The sequence below is a fragment of the Heterocephalus glaber genome, unplaced genomic scaffold (genome assembly GCF_053883595.1).
Source record: "Heterocephalus glaber isolate CG9 unplaced genomic scaffold, H.glaber_assembly_v1.0 deba00001461, whole genome shotgun sequence".
Taxonomy (NCBI): Eukaryota; Metazoa; Chordata; class Mammalia; order Rodentia; family Bathyergidae; genus Heterocephalus; species Heterocephalus glaber.
The window spans coordinates 35,296,827-35,313,637 of NW_028258308.1; the positions used below are offsets into that span (position 1 = coordinate 35,296,827).

The 16,811-nt window shown below is 49.4% G+C and overlaps 1 protein-coding gene across 1 annotated transcript; it reads right to left on the reverse strand.

Annotated features, from left to right (window-relative positions):
* Positions 1–7,671: 7,671 nt before the first annotated feature.
* On the reverse strand, positions 7,672–15,523 carry Dusp26 (dual specificity phosphatase 26). The gene is made up of 4 exons (XM_004855397.3): positions 15,214–15,523; positions 13,273–13,567; positions 11,228–11,442; positions 7,672–10,027 (listed from the first exon to the last, which is right to left on the reverse strand). The coding sequence occupies exons 2-4, from the start codon at positions 13,491–13,493 to the stop codon at positions 9,828–9,830; spliced, it is 636 nt and encodes a 211-aa protein (XP_004855454.1). The 5' UTR covers positions 13,494–13,567; positions 15,214–15,523; the 3' UTR covers positions 7,672–9,827.
* Positions 15,524–16,811: the final 1,288 nt, after the last annotated feature.

Consider the following 16,811-nt stretch of genomic DNA (forward strand, 5'->3'; position numbering starts at 1 on the left):
CAAGGCCCAGTCTCCTGGAATATGTGACAGTAATTTTTCCATCCCTTTCAAGGGGTCAAACCCACATGGGAAGTCCAATAGGAGACAAGCCCATTGGTGTTGGCCAGTTCTGATATAGTGTCAAGGACCTTCCCTAAAGCACCTCTTCAAGCAAACCCTAGTATTTTTTCGAGGTATCCGAGAAGGTTGGGAGGGAACACAGGGTATGAGGTTCTGGCTAACCTGGTTGCTGAGAATTCTGTGTAGTCTTTCTGTGTTTTTAGTTTCCTAGAATGAAGCACATGCTCCAGGCCAGAGCTGAACCACATCCTAAGGGTGGGGATTTGAGAATAGAGTGAAGGAGGGGAGGAGACCCCTCACTGGCCCTCACGACCACCATATGCTGAGTCCAGTGCTCAGTGCTTTTCATAGATTCATTTATCCCTCCCCTTGAGGGATTATTGTTTTTATTTTCCTATAAGGTAGATTTGAAGCCCAGGAAGGTTAGATCTTAGCACAAATCATATAACTCAAGAGTTGGCACCAGAATTCCAACCAACCTTGGTCTCTTTCCATAAAGCATGCTGTATCCTGAACACTAGCAGAGTGGTTGAGTAAATGTCTGCAGGCTGGCATGGTGTGAAGTATGCTGAGCCTCAGTTTCCTTACCTGTAAAGCCAGAAGTAGAATGCACTACTCAGGGTTGTATGAAGGACAAAATGTTTGAAAAATGCTTGGCATATGTGAAACATATAAACAGCCCCTGATGGTGTCATTTACTTCTGTCCTTGAACTACATCACGAAACATTGCAGCTCAGAAGATGCATGGGACTAGGAGTCAGTATAGTGTATTAATTAGGATGCAGTTTAGGCCAGTGAAGCAGTTTTGAAAATATGTTAAAAAATTCTTAGCTGGGCATGGTGTCACACACCTGTAACTCAGCTTACTTGGGAGGCTGAAGCAGGAGGACTGCATGAGCCCACACATTTGATACCAGTCTGAGCAAATAACAAGAATATGTCTCAAAACCAAAAATAAAAACAACAACAAAACAACTCCGACCAGCCTCCCTGTGAGAGGTGGAGCCTTGTTCCCATCTGCCTGAGTTCGGGCTCTACTTGATGATTCTTGTAACAAACAGAATAAAGTAGAAGTGGCAATGCTTGACGTTGAAGCCTACATCATAAAAATGCACTGCAGTTTCCTTCTTGATCACTCGTCCTCTTAGGTCATTTGTTCTGGCGAAGCCAGTGCTTACCCCCGCCCCTAGCTGCTCCCCTGCAAGTGTGTGGAGAAGCCACATGGCGGGGAACTGAGGTCACTGGCCTCAGCCTTGGCAATGAACTTGGGAGTGGGTATTGGCAGGCCCTGGCTCCCCGCTGACCACAGCCTCACCAGAGATCCAGGGACACAAGCACAGTTATGTTGCTCTTAAGTTCCTGTCCTAAAAAATGGTGAGACGATAATAGATATTCGTTGTTTTAAGCCACCGAGTCTTGAAGCAATTTATTTAGCAGTAGATAAACAATATAGCTACTATAACAAAGAGACAAAAATACTAGAGTGTTCAAACAGTGAAGTTGTTTATTTTCAACCATAAACACTACAGAGTCACTGGAAGGTGCAGAGAATGGATATAGTTCTGCTTTGTGAAGCCATCTGAGGACTCAGGTTCTTTTGCCCCTTGCCTGTGTCCTAAGATGTTTCCTTTTCTCATGCAGTAAGATCTGGCTTGTTCATATATTTTACGTTCCAACCCAAAGGAAGGGTATGAAAGAGGGAAGGGACACCCTTCTGGTTGTAAGCAATAGGCCATTACTTTTGTTCTCATTCCACTGGTGAGAACTTAGCTCCCCAGTCACATTTCTCTGCAGAGCCTGTGGTGTGTCATCTCTGGCTAATAGTTGTCTGCTGGGTTAAAGCTCAGGGCAGTTCTATTACTAAAAGAAGGAATTTGGAATAGCATCCAATGGAGGCCTACAATCTCTCCCTACTTGACTCCTGGTTTCAGAGCTATTTCTCACTCACCCTGCTCTCTCTGGCTCAGTGTTCTATTTATAAAGTGAAGGATTGGAAGCTGGGCATGGGACATGCACCTGTAATCACAGCCACCAGAGAGGCTGAGGCAGGAGGATGGCAAGTTCTAGCCCAGCTTAGCAATTTTGCAAGACCCTGTCTCAAAATTAAACAATTACACCCAACAAATTAGGGTGTAGCTCAGTGTGAAGGCCTTGGGTTCAATCCCCAGTACAAAAAGAGAGAAAGAAAGAAAGAAAGAAAGAAAGAAAGAAAGAAAGAATATTAATTACTTTCTCATTGTTGGACGCAATACCCAACATTCACAGTTTAAAGGAGGAAAGGTTTATTTTGGCTTATACTTTTTAGAGTTCAGTCTATAGTTGGCTCCAAGGCAGACCAACATGGCAGACATGCATCACAGAGGAGAAACAGTCCATGGCATGGCAGCAAGAAGCAGAGAGAGAGAGAGAGAGAGAGAGAGATCAAGGAAGTAGTGAGGGAGATAGACACTTTCAGACCACGCTCCCAGTGACTCACCTCTTCCAACCAGGCTCCACCTCCCAAATCATATTTAGCTATAAACCCATCAGTGGACTAAGTCACTGATAAGTATCACACCCCATGATCCAATCACCTCCCCAAAGCTGCCCCTATTAGGGCATGAGGCTTGGAGGGGCATATAGATATAAGCCATAACAGAAAGAAAGAAAACTAGCAATTGTTCACTTTATTATGTATATGTACCTAATAAAATAATATATATTTTAGCACTAGGGGTTGAACCCAGGGCTTTCCCACTGAGCTACATTCCCAGTTTTTTATTTTTAGTTTTAATTTTTTTTTTACTTTTTATTTTGATATAGGGTTTCACTCAGTTGCTAAATTGCCCAAGCTAGGCTCAAACTGGTGATCTTGCCTCACCTTCAGGAGTGTTGGGATTACAGGTATGTGGTACCATACCTACTCTCAAACTATTTTATTCTTAGTAGCACAATCTTTTTTTTTTTTTTTTGGTTCTGGGTATCAAACTGAAGACCTTGCATTTTCGAGGCAGGCATAGTGCCACTGAGCTAAATCTCTGGCCCAGTAGTTCAATCTTTTTATGCAGTAATGTTTTAAAACAAACTATAGGCTGAAGCTGTTCCTCAGTGGTAGAACATGTGCTTAGTGAGCATGTAGGCAGACCTGGGTTCTATCCCAAGCACCAAAAGCAAAAACCTGCATTTGTATGAAATAAAAATAGAATTGATTATATGAATTACTGAGAGGTTTCTTTCTCTCTCTTCCCTTCACATTAGTGGACCCAATGAAAGCTATTTGAAATACTAGGGCTCAGGGTTGAGGGTTTGATTCCCCAGCACTGAAAAAAAAAATCACCTCCTGTGTGCTAAGAATATAAATAAGAATGGATATATTTAATTGTAACATACAGCGATCATCTAACAGAACAAACTTTCATGGAGCTTGTCTGCTGATATTGACTTAAATTCACTTGTTTTATCATGTGGGAATATAAGTTACGTGGTGGAAATATAAGACTAATGTTGATTCAAGACTATTGTCTTATTGTACTATCTTCTCAAAGTACAATCAGTTGAAAAGGAAGCATTGTGTTAACAAGTCTGTTTTGAAATATTTGCCAAAATTTTGGTAGTATTTTTGATGAAGGTAATTGTCTCCAGAAAAAGTTTAAAAAAGGAAAAGAAAGGAACAACAACAAAAAAACACAGGACACACATTCGCCTGGATCCCTTCCGGGTGTGCATTTCTGAGGCTGAGGTCATGCACCTGTGTGAACCAGCTGGGCGGGACCCCGCCTCTGGCTTGGCAGTGGGAGCCCTGCATGAGGCAGGCATTGCAGAGCAGAGGAGTGAGCCTGGCCTGTGATATTCAGCCTCACTGTGGTTCCTTCACCCTTCACGCATCAAATCTTGGGGCATCTCTTTCCTTTCTCCTAAGGCAAGTGAGGGTCCCCCCTCCTAAGTGAGGCAGGTCTGGGCTGGAATGCTGAGTGGCCTCGGTGGAATTGGACACTCCCGGGGCCTGAGCTGTCTCCACATCAGGTTCATGTTTTTACCACCCCCGGTCGTGTCCTCTCCTAGGCTGCCATTGGTTGTTGGTCTCAACTGGGTTTAGGAGCTCCAGCTCTGTCAAGATTATAACTGAGAATCTGGACTTGCCCAGCCTTAACCCAGTTTGTGAATAAACTCCAGGGTCAGAGAGGAGGGGCCTGACTTAATCTCTGTGTCTCTGAAAACATAAACATAAACTCTGCCAGGGAAAGTTACCAGGGCAAAGGTGGAGGTTTTCTTTTACTCTGCAGATCAGAACGGCAGAAGCTGGTTTAGCAGCTGATTAATACTCACCCCTCCTTGCTTCCCAGCAACAGGGCTGGGCCCCCTTCCACTGGCTTCCCATTTCCTTCCCGAGAGACTCACTGTGCCAGCCACCTGCAGGCTGGCTCCAGAGGCCAAGTGGGAATTTGGCTGGAGATTTAAGTGTTTGCCAAATCAGAGGAAAAGTTCCAGGCTCTTCTCAAGGCCAAACCCACTGCTCATAATCTAAGAATGTGGGGATTGGGAGAAAATCAGGGAGGGTGGGCCAGCCTGGGCTTCTCAGGATGAGGAATAGCTTGTATGTCTGACAAGCTATCAGGACATAGCAGTGGGGTTGCATCACAGCAGGGGGTGCAGGCAAGTAGTCTTAAAGGTCGAAGCAGGTCTTGTGGAAGAAAATAGGTAGAAGCCTGGCCTGGAGGTGCACACCTCCCAGCACTCTGGGGGCTGGGGCAGGAGGATACCAAGTTCAAGCCCAGCCTGGGTAACTTAGTGCTTTAGTGAGACTCTGTCTCAAAAAAAAAGGACCATGAAAGCTCTGGGTCTCATCCCTAGTGCTAAAGCAAAAATCTTAGAGAAGGACAGAGTTGAACTGGAGAGTAGATGTTTAATTTATCTGAAAGGGACAGTCACTGTTCACATTGTTCTGTGCAAAAGTAAGCTCATGTCTCTTTCAGCTTTTTTATTTGTTTTTTTGTGTTTTGTGACAGGGTCTTACTATGTAAGTCCACACCAGCCTTGAACTTCTGTGAAGCCCAGGCTGGCCTTGAAGTCATGATCCTCCTGCCTCAGCCTCCTGAGTATAGGATTACAGGTGTGTGTGCCACTAGGCCTGGATCTCTTTTGACTTCATAGAGGACACTGGGATCCTCAATTTTTTTTTTTTGGTACCGGGGATCAAATTCAGGACCTTGTGCTTTGGAGGCAGGCAGCAGAACCACTGAGCTAAATTCCTGGCCCAAGCCCAGATTTGATACAAGTTTTCCATTTGTAGCATGATGGCACAATAAACAAAATACTTGCTGTTGATGGGTGTCTTAGTTACTTTTCTCGATGCTGAGACAAAATACTGGACACCTAAAGTTACAGGAGGAAAGGTTTATTTAGCTCAAGGTTTGTAGATGTTCGGTCCATAATCAGCTGGCTGCAAGGCAGGGTGGCATTGCAGAAGAGGAACAGTTCATGGCAGCAGAATGTAGCAAAGCAAGCAAGGGACAAGACAAGCCTCTTTCCTTCCCTCATATTGCATCCAGTCTACCAGGATTAGGGCAGCACCAAACCAATCAGTGGACTGATGTAGTAATCACCTACTCTCAGTCCTCGAACCCTTAATCTTAGCATTGCACCGTGAATCGATCACACACTCTAGAGTCAGCCACCTCTGAAAAATCCCCATCTATGACTGCATGAGCCCTTGGGGGGACATCTAGGTACAAACCATAACAATGGGTTTATATCCAGGATACCGGTGACCCCAGGTCAGAGCCCTGGCCCCAGGAAGCCCTCTCCCTGTACTTTTGCAGTACCAGTTCTTAGTTTTCAGACCCTGTTAGAATCAGCCCTGTCAGTTTTAGCCAGTGCCTGGATGTCCGTGAGGACAGGTCTTAGTCAAGGGACCCGCATTAGCTGTTTCCTATTATGCTTGTAACAAATTATTGGGACGCTCAATGGCTTAAACAATATGCAGTTAGCACTTCACAGTTGGGCAGGTCAGAAGTCTGGCAGAGATGTCACCGGGCTAACATCAGGCAGTGTCAGCGGGGCTGTGTTTCCCATTTGGCTTTTTTTTTTTTTGGTACTGGGGATTGAACTAGGGTTCTTGTGCTTTCCAGACAGGTGGTGTAAGCACTGAGCTAAATCCCCAGCTCGGCTGTGTTTCTCTATGGAGGTTTCGGGAGAGAAAGCCACTCACATCAGGAGTAGGGGTCACTGTCCTCCCATCAAGTCTGTCACCACTGAAAAGACTCTGCCCTTTCAAGGGTTCATGTGCCTGGGCCCACCCAGGCGCCGCATAGTCAATCTCTGCAGCTCAAGGAGCCATGGTTGGATTCGGTCTGTCCCCAAGGGCTCATGTTCTGCGGACGTTGAGGTTTGGGGGACTTTTAGGGGGCATAGAGGGCAGTGGTGAAGTCACTGGTGCTGCACAGGGCTGGGATTCAGGTCGTTCTCGGGGACCCTGTGTAGTTTCTGTGAGGCTGAGTTATAACGAGCAAGGCTGACCTCTGAGTCTCCCTCTGGCCCCTGCCTCCTGAGTGCTCTCTCTGTGTCACTGGCCTCTGCCGTTACAGGATCCACCACAGTGGGACACGGCCAACCCCCCAGAGGCCAAACTGCTCTGGCCACCTGATCTTGAAGTTTCAGCCTTCCAGACTGTGAGCTAAACAAACCTCTTTTCTTTATAAAGTATCAAGTTTTAGTACTTTGTTATAGCAATGGGAAATAGACTAATACACCTGGAAAGGTGGCATATTCACAGATTCCTGGGATGGGGTGTGAACAGTACTCTGAAACTTTTGGATGTTTTGTCTCCTACCTCCCACAAAAAAATGTCCTAGGACAAATCTATGGCAAATAAGGTTTATCTACCTTATTACCTCATCGATTCTTCTACTTGAGTTTCCTTCCTTCCTACTTTTCTATTTCTTTTGCAGTTCAGAGGATGGAATCTGGGGCCTTCTGGACACTAGGCAAGCATTCTATCACCAAGCTACTCCCCAGCCCCAAGTTTCCTTTACTTTAAGGGGTCTGCTTCTAGCAGAGGCTCTTAGGTACAGCAGTGCAGAGCCCTCTAGAGCCACATAATTCAGAGCTAGTCACCTGTCTGCTTCCAGCTACACCTCTCCTGTGCCCAGAAGCAATAGTTACTGTCTGCTGCTGCTGCCACTCCCTGTGGGACTCCCCAGCTGGGCTTAGGTGTGGGGAGAAGGTTCAGGCACCCCCCCCCCCCACAGCCAAAGCTCTAGGGCCTGCAGGGCCGGAGTCAACACTGCAGAGGGAGGGAGGGGAGAGTAGGCATCGACTTGGCTCTCAGCTCCCTCAGTCAGCTGGAGGCACAGCCAGAAACTAACATGGGTCCATTTCTTCCTGCTAATTTTCTGATCTCTCGCTTGGGTTCCAACGGTCAACTTCCCAAGAATAGAATGGGGGGAACCTGGACACTGAATTTCAGTTTTGGTAAGAGACAGCAAGGCCCACCTGTGACAGGTGCCATCCTAAATTGGCTTGGAGGATGGGACTGGATCTACAAATGTGATGATGGGGCTGCGGGCTCCCACTCTATCCCTTTGAAACACACAAGTGCTTCTAGAAGAGTCACCATCTCTAGAAAAGACAGAGAAATTCTCAATTCACTTTATTTTCAGATATAGACAATCAAACCAGGAAGCGTGGAGCTAGTAGGTCCAGAGGTTTGGGGGAATTTGCTCTATGGCAATTCCTCTTCTTCCCATACCTGACACCACATACACACACGTGCGCACGTGCACACACACACACAACTTCAGTGATGGAGTTGGAGGCAAAGCATAGTAGAATGAGTTAAACACACAGATTCTGGAGCCAGAGAACCCAGATTTTCCCTTTTATATTTACTATTTGTATTGTCCTTGGGCAAATTAGTTAACCTCAACTTTCCACTTCCTAAGCAATGACAATTACTCAGAGTTTTCATGAGGATTAAATGAGTTACTGTCTGTAAAGACAGAAGAGTTTGTGGTTGTAACCATACCATGGCTTTGCTAAATAATAAACATATACAATCTGCTCTATGGGGATAATCTGGAAGCCTATTCTTTAGTCAAATATTCTTTAGAAGCCATATTTCCCGCCTAGAAGTTAGAATTAAATTCTCAGGTTATTCATCATGAAAAAAATTAGGGAACATTCGAACTGTACTAATATGGTTGTGGCAGTTTGGGTACACTCGTAGTAATATGCTTTCTAGAATAAAACAAAGGCAGTGATAACCTATTGTCTTCTGTACTGATCTAGTTACAGTTAGTCCTTCTGAGAGCACAAGTTATTTTTGATTTCTGGTTTCTTTTTTCTTCACAGTACTGGGGATAGAACCCAGGGGCGCTCAACGACTGAGTCACACCCCCAGCCCCACATCTGTTTTTGATTAAGCTTGATAACCAGATTGTGTTACCATCTTTGGATCAGTAGAGATTAAAAGAGAAAGCCATTATATCACCTCTGTCCATCACTCTCAGTGCTTTGGCACCAGGCAAAACACCAAGTCATAAATGGAGCAGATTAAGGGCTGGGCTTGATGTAATATTAATTTTCTGTTATCCCATCAGAACGGGGACTTCTAAAACTAGGAGAATGTTAGGCAGTGCTCTGCTACTGAACTATATCCCCGGCCCTTTTTATTTTGAGACAGGGTCTCACTACGTGGCCCAGGCTGGCCTTGGACTTTGCAATTCTCCTGCCTCAGACTCCCAAGTAGCCAGGATTACAGGCATGTGCCACCAGGCCTGGCTGGGTGGGGAGTTGATATAGAAATCAGGTTTAAAAATAGTTTTTAAAAATAAAAGTATTTAAGCGTCTGAACTTGTGAACAAAGGTCTATTTTAAACTCAGGTGAAAGACAAAATGTCAGGGTAGCAACGCAGAGTGGCTGCAGACCTGAAGTGTTTGGTCCTCTGCTTCCCCCTTGTGGACTCGCTGGAAATAACAGCTCAAGAGTCCCCAAGGCTCTATAGGAACTGGAGGTGGAGGTTTGCCAGGTGGTGGAGGTTTATTTACCGCTGATAGGAGGCGGTCAGGAACCACTGCCACGCCAAGCAAGGCTTGGATTCCCAGGAGAGAGGTGTGGCACTCTTTCAAACTGTCAATGACACCAAACGCTCTCCTCTTTTCCAGCATCTTTATTTTCATCCAGACACCCGGATCCACTACTGACTGCTCGTGGCCAGTCGTGCACTCTGCGATTCTTCTGGCTACCAGTAGCACGCACGGGCGCCACGCCGGCCCTCACACCTGCTCTTCCTGTGCTTGTGGTAACAGGTCTGTGGGGAATCTCCCTCAGTTTCACACCCTCTCGGCTGTCTCCATACTATGGTCTGCACACAACCCTGCATCATCAGGTTTGTGCTGCTGTATCTGTGGCTCCCTGCTTGGGCACAGGACAGAGATGGCCCTTCTGTTTGAGCAAGGGAGAGAGGAGAACACTTGGACACAAAGAGCGGAAGGGACTGCGTGTCACTGGGAATGCCTTGGCTGGAATCCAGTGGTGTCTCGGTCCCAGGACCTCCTTCTACCTACAGCCTAGCTGCCCCCTTCCTGGTCTGCATCCCCTGGGCACCTGGCCACCACACTGCCCAGCTTCACCTCCCATCCCCCTCGAAAAGGGCAGCAGTGGCCTGGGGTTTGGCCCCAGCAGAGGATGGGCTATTTGGGCTTTCTGCTACCTGCCACCTGGGCCTCTTTTCTCCAGGTGGAGCCAGGGACCCACATCCGGGCCTGGCCTGACCTCCTTTCCCTCCGCTCACGCCTCCAGTCCCTGCCGCAGCCTGCGGTCCAGGGCCAGGAGCTGCCTCAAGAAACCCCGGTTGGGGATGATGCCCCGGTGGTCCTTGACTTTCTTGATGGCCTCCACGAGGGTGAGGCGGTGATACAGCATGAGGTAGGCCAGCACCAGGGTGGCGGATCGGCTCACTCCCACGGCGCAGTGCACCAGGATCTTCCCTGCGAGGAGAGACACAAGAGATGGTGGGAGACAGGGGTGTTTGGGAGGAGGTGGGCCAGGGAGACAGGGAGCAGGCCAGCAGGGATGCTGATTCGAGGTGGCACCCGAAGGGACTAAGATGCAGAGTCAGGGCTGGGGGTGGGGGCTCAGGGCTAGGTCACACACCCAGCTTAGCACAGGCAGCGCCCTGGCTGGGCTCAACTCGCAGTACTGGGGAAAAAAGATGTGGATTCCCAACAGAGGGGGAGAGGCTCTGGCACAGTGGAATGGGGAGGGCAGGGCTCAGAGGTCGAGACTGCTCACCACTGTCAAAGTGAGCTTCCCAGAGCAGGGGCTTGGTGGACACCTTCTGAGCACATCGGTAGGAAACACCCTTGTGTCAAGTCTGGGCTTTGTTCAGTCTTCCTCACCACCTTTTCAGTTTTTGTTTTTATTTTTTGAAATGGGGTCTCCATATGTTGCCCAGGCGGTCCAGAAATCCTGGGCTTAAGCAAGCCGCCTTTGCCAGGCTCCTGAGCAGCTGGGCCTCAAGCATGTGCCACCGTACCTGGCTCCTATTTGCATGAGCCATCCCTTGTTATTCAAGATGACCTGCTTCCAGGGCCCCTGCAGATGTCCAAACCCACTGGTGCTCAGGGCCCTTCTCTAAAACAGCATAGTGTTCGCATGCAATATTCACACCTCCTCTCGTGCACTTTATGTCATCCCAAGGTTGCTATAACACTGAACACAACACAAGTGCTACACAAATAGTTATGGTACTGCCTTGTCCAGGGAATATTGAGAAGAAATGAAAAGCCCAAGCAGGTTCAGTACAGACTTCCTTTTCCATACCTTCGATCTATGGCTGGATGAATGCTTGGATTCAGAACCAAGTATACAGAGGGCCGATTGTATCTTTTTTTTTTTCTGATGACTAAAGTATTTTTCATCATGCTTAAGGTGAAAATAATTGGAAAGTGTTGAAATAAGTTTTAAAAAAAACTTTAAAAACTACATCGTTCACAATCTCACCATCTGGATACAATTGGCATCCCTAACCCTTCTCATAGTATCCATTCTTGTCCTTTCATGTATTGAAAAAAAATGGTCAAGGGAGTATTTTTTTTCCTTGACATTATGCCCTGAGCATTTTGTCCTAAACTCTCTCCGTTCCCAGCCCCGGGGCCTCTCCTGAACTCTGCTGCCCTTTCTCCTACCTCCCGGCTGGCTCAGCGCCCGGTGGATGAAGTCTGCAGCTGTCTGGAAGTGGATGCTCATGTCAAAGGCTGGTGAGTCGTGGGCCTCCACGCCCAGGTAGCGGATGCCCAGCCCCTCGTAGGCCTCGGGTGCACCTCGCCACCTGCTGTGTGAGGCGTTGAGGACATGGGTGATGCCCAGGCGGCGAAGCTCACGGCGGTTGTTGGCCATGTCCCTGTGTAAAGAAGAGGACAGAAGGGGGTTGGGGAGCCAGGCATGGACAGGGCTTTGCCTAGGTCCTGTCACTGCACCCAGAAGGGAGGAAGGTGGATGATGACTTGGAGTCTTTTTTTTTTTTGGATCAGGGATCAAACTCGGGACCTTGCACTTGTGAGGCAGGCAGTGGAACCACTGAGCTAAATCTCTGACCCGACTTGGAGTCTTTTTGTTTCTTCTTTTTTTGTGGTACTGGGGAATGAAGCTGGGACCTTTGCATTAAGCTACACCCCAGCCCTTGTTATTGTTTTAAATTTTGAGATGGGGTTTCAACAAATTTCTAAGCTGCCCAGGCTGGGCTTGAGCTCGTGACCTTTCTGCCTCAGTCCCTCGGAGTGCTGGGAATACAGGTGTGCATCACTGTGCCTGGCTAATGATTTGGACTCTTGTCATGTAAACAGTGGTTGTGAGAACTGAAGATGTTTTGTCTGAATAAGAGAAGACTAAATGAGTGGTGTGAAAATGGCCACAATAAAATGTTGAAGGAGCACTCTGAAGAAGCAGGGTTTTATTAAATTCCTTAAATGTAGAGCCTTGAAGGGAGAATGAAGATCAAAGGATTGAAGCCCAAGGAAACAAGATTTCAGTCTCTTGTACAGGAGTGCTACTAACAGGGGAATCTTGCTGGAGAGAGCTCGGGTCACCTTGGGAGAGAGTGATTCTCCTGCTGCTGAGCTGTTCAGGTGGAGAGAGGAGCTCAGCGGGTAGGTGTGGAGCTGCAGAGTGGGTCCCAGTGGCATCGGGAGGGTTCTGGGCCTGCTCATATTTAACATAGCCCTGCCAAGGTTGGGAATGTGGCTCACTGGTGGAGTACATGGGTTCCATCGCTCGTAACAGCAATTAAAGTATTTAATGCCTCTGGTAATCTTCAGATTATATGTTTCTAACACTTCTTCCCACACTTAATTCCTCTGTTACTTTCTACTCTCATTGTAACCTGGAATGCTTTTTTGTTTTGCCAGTTTTTCTATGGCTCATTTTACCCTGTTTTATAATGTCACCTCTGGGTGGCCATCCAGCCCCCAGCCCTTAGCTCTACTGTAGACACCTCTCAGGCAGAATGGTCCTGCTCAGCACCCACACTGTCTGCTGCAGTCTCCTGAGTAGAAAGAGCACTAAATTTGACCTTCCCAGTCCTGGTCTGCTGCTTACAACCTGTGTGACCTTGGGCCAGTCACAGCTTCTTTGAGCTTCAGTTTCTTTATCTGTGACGGAGGAGAGAGGTTCCTCTCTTGCCAGGCTGTTGGGGAGATTAAGAGTGAAAATGCACATGAAACCATCCCTGCACCTGCTGAACCCTGGGGGAGCGAAGTGGGATCACTCTTCCTGTGAGGCCCTCTCTCCGAAGACCCTGGCTACAGACTGCAGTTGTGCTTGGTCTCCAGGGAGCCCCTGTGGATGACCTCCCAGCCTTTCCATCTCCCAGGGCCTGCCTTTTCTCTGAGCCATGCCACAGCAGTTGGAAGGTCAGAGAAGTCATCTGTTGTGCCTGGCTGGGAAGTAGACTGGTACTCAATGCTAAACATTTGCTGCATGAATAACATTATTCCTTGAAAAGAGTTTTTCTGTCCAGAGTTCAGTGTTTCAATAATCCTATCCAAACTCCTCCAAAGCCACCAACTTCTCCTCTTGGCCCATGGACCTCCTCCCTTCAGTCCTCAACCTGGAACCAACACTACAGCTCAGTGTCTGTCTGCCACCCTTCTGCTTTCCACAAACACACACACACACACACACACACAAACACACACACATGCACAGCCACAATCCCAGCCTACCGAGTACCTACTGGTCACCAAGGTAGAGGCCTGGCCAGACCTCATCGGCGTGGTTGCAGGCTGTCTTGCCTGTGTACAGAAGTCTCTCCAGCTCAAAGACGTTGAGGAAGGGGTGCTGTATGGGTGGTATCTCTGCCAGGCTCCCTCTGGTGCGAACAGGGGACCTTGAGCTGCTCCGGGAGAAGCGGGCCATGAATGTCATGGAGGCCCAGAGCCAGTTCCCAGGACACATTGTAGAGGCAGGAGGAGCCGGGGCAGCTGCTGGTGACTGCAGTGATGATGGGGTTGGGCACCAGGTAGCCGTTGCTAGGAGAAGAATGGGTATGAGACTCACTTTCGTGAGTCCAGACAGCAGTTTCCCTTCCTGCCAGCTGGGCTGGGCCCTGGGGAGAAGGTGCTGAGGGAAGGCAGTCCCGGCTGCTGGGTGGGGTCCTCCAGGATGGACTTTTCCTTCGAGCTGTGGCAGCTCCTCTCTCGGAGCTCTTTGGCTCTGCCAGGCAAGGAGGTAGGAGAATCACATGTCCTTGTTTACGGGAAGAGGGAGCTGCCCAGCTGCTGGGTTTCTGCTCCACCACTCCACCCCCACAGCTAGCACACACACTCAGGGGCACACACACACACAAACACACAAACATTGGTCATCTGGGTGCCCTGCATGCTGCTGGAATCTAGGTCTCATCTGCCTTGGGCTCTAGCAGAGATCTAGGGAGCTAAGATGGGTTGGGGGTGGCAATGGACTCATCCAGGGAGAATTAGCAGGAAGGTCACAGCAGCTGGGGTCCAGACCTGTGCCAAGCCTGTCTCCTCAGGGCCAGAGAGAGGGAGTGCTGTAACCCATTCCTGACCTGAACTGTCTCAATGAGAAGCCTGGCATGGAAGTGAGTGGGGAACAGCAATAATGCAGAAGAGTTAAGTTTGGTAAAAATACTTTCTGAACGCAAGCTGACAGAAGAAGGCCCAGTCTATGCGCACAACAGGTAAACCATGTTCTTTTGATCAAAGCTCACCTCTCAGGTGAGGCTTTTGAGTCAAAGCAGCGCAGAGTGTAGTGTCTGTGTGGTGGGAGGGTCGAGGCTCAGGGTCTGGAGTGGGGGAAAGTAAATGGGCCTGCAGGGGCCCTGGCCTTGGAGGCTCAGAATCACCATCTTTATTGCTGTTGGAATCAACAGGCCTTGTGTCCATGAGTGCATGGAGTCAGCCAGGGGCTTAGCAGGTGGGCAGCCGGCCTTTCCAAAAGTGTAGTCTGGCTGTGGGGCTCCCAGCTGGGAAGGGACAGCCTGGAAGGCAGGCAGCAGGACCCCAACCCTCCTCCCAGCAAACCCAGGTCTGCCCTGCCTGTCAGGGAGGTGTCTCACTGCACAGGCCCCTCCCTCTCCTTCTTTCCCTGCTGCCCAGGGGACCTCACTCAGGGTCTGGCCAGGAGAGGCCATCTTTGCCCCGAGTGCCATCCCACCCTCTCAGCCAGGGCCGGGCACTTCTTTCCCCAGGGGTGGGGGATGGGGGGCACAAATTCACAGGGCATCAGAAGCAAGGTTTTAGGATCAGGACGAGGGGTGGGGGCAGATCTGACAGGCAGATGTGGAAGGAGAGGGATTTTCAAGGGCTGGGTCAGAAGAAGCACAGAAATACAGCACCACAGTCACCAGCGTCCGCATCTCCCTTTCTCCTGGGGCCTGAGGACCCCATGGCTCTTTTCTTAAACAACCCAGCCTCCTAATTACAGATCCCACTGCCTCCGAGAGGCGAGAGGCCAGAGGCCGCGGGAAAGGGCAGGTGTGCGCAGCTCTTCCCGTGACCCGCTGGGCTTAGCACCGCCCCCCCCGCCCCTGCAGCCCCCAGGCCCCAGGCCCCAGGCCCCACTGCCCCCTCCCTCCCTGTCGCGTCGCGTCCGGAACGGGTTCACGTTGTCGCCCGGACAGTCCCCCCCGCCCCCCGCACTCCGGCCCCACTACCTCTGCGCGGTCTCAGTGGTCCCTGAAGCCGGCTGCGGCCATGGCGCTCCAGGCTGCGGCGCCGGAGCAGGCTGGTGGCTGCGCAGCTATTTTTAAGCCATGACACCCACGTCGGAGCAGGGTTCGCAGCGGTGTGCTCGCGGGCGACACGCGGGGACGCGGTGGTCCGAGCGCGCGGCCTGGGCGCCCGCACCCCGCGAGCTCGCCAGCCCGGACCCGGCCGCGCGCCCCGCCTCGGGTACAGGGCCTGCTTGGCCGGCCAATTGGCGGAGGGCGTCGCCCGAGACGCGCCCCAAGTCTCCCCGGGCGGTGTCTGAGGTGCGCACGCTCCGCTCCGCGGAGACAGCACTGACTAATGAACCTTTGTTAGCAGGCGCCACGCGCCGGGGCCTCCACAGACTGAGACATTTTACCCTCAGCACAAGCATACAATGGAGGTATTTTTGTCCTTGTTTTAGGGACGAGGAGACTGAGAGACACAGAGAAGCTAAACAATTTGCTTGGACGCCCCGCAGGGTATTGGGCCAGCTGAGCCTGGAGCCATGGCAATCTGACGCTGAAGTTCACGTCCTTTCCTGGGCTCTCACCACCTGTGGAGAATGTATGGGGCCTTTCCCACCAGCCAGCTCAGCTCAGGCCAACTCTACTCTCCTCAGATTCCTGAGGGAATGAAGCTCCACGTTTTTTCCAGAGCGGGCTTTTCTCCACTTGCCAGCCTCAGGACTATGAAGACCTGAGGGCAAAGGCTGACCTGGGCAGAAGTCCCACCTTTCCTGGGAGAAAGGCAGGAAGCAGAGGAGAGCAGGTTGGGCCGGGTGACGTTATGAAGATGGCATCAACCGTAGCTGAAAGCAGGAATTGAAATCGACATTGCCGGAAGGTAGATCAGACTTTATCTGGTCTCAGGAAGTTCTGGCTCCCAATGACCTCAGCCCCTGGCCAGTTCTGTAGGAAGAGGAGATACCTCCCTAGGGTGTCATCTAGGATTCATTGACCTCTTCTTCTCTGAAGAGGCAAACTTAATTCCTTTTTGTTTTCTTCATGCCTGTTTGGCATGGCATTTTACATAAAGAGACCAAATCCCCATCATTAGAAACAAGGAATTGACCTAAGAAATTTAAGATTTTAATTTCTGTTTTTTTTTTTTTTTGGTGCCAGGGATCGAACTCAGGACCTTGCCCTTTGGAGGTAGGTGTCGGAACCACTGAGCTAAATCCCCAGCCCCTAAGATTTTAATTTCTACCATCTAGGAAAGCCTGATTAAAAAGTTGTCACAAATTAAAGTGTGAAAGCACACTCAGTCTCATTTTAAGTGAGAATTTTCCGGAGTTGGTAAATTGCAAGGATGTTGCAGGTATAATTGATTCCAATCTTCCACCACATTTTTGTTTCAGCTCTACATTAACTTTTCTAAAAAAAAAATTGAGAAAATAGAGTTCAAAACCTATCCAGATAAGACCTATTTATAGATAACTATAGGAACTCTCTCCATGGACCAACATCTCCATGAAGACCATTTTCATGGGCCAACTGATAGCCAAAGTGGTTTCATATTTTTCTTTGTAAGTAGTAGGTTTACGATGTTTCTAGGTGGCACC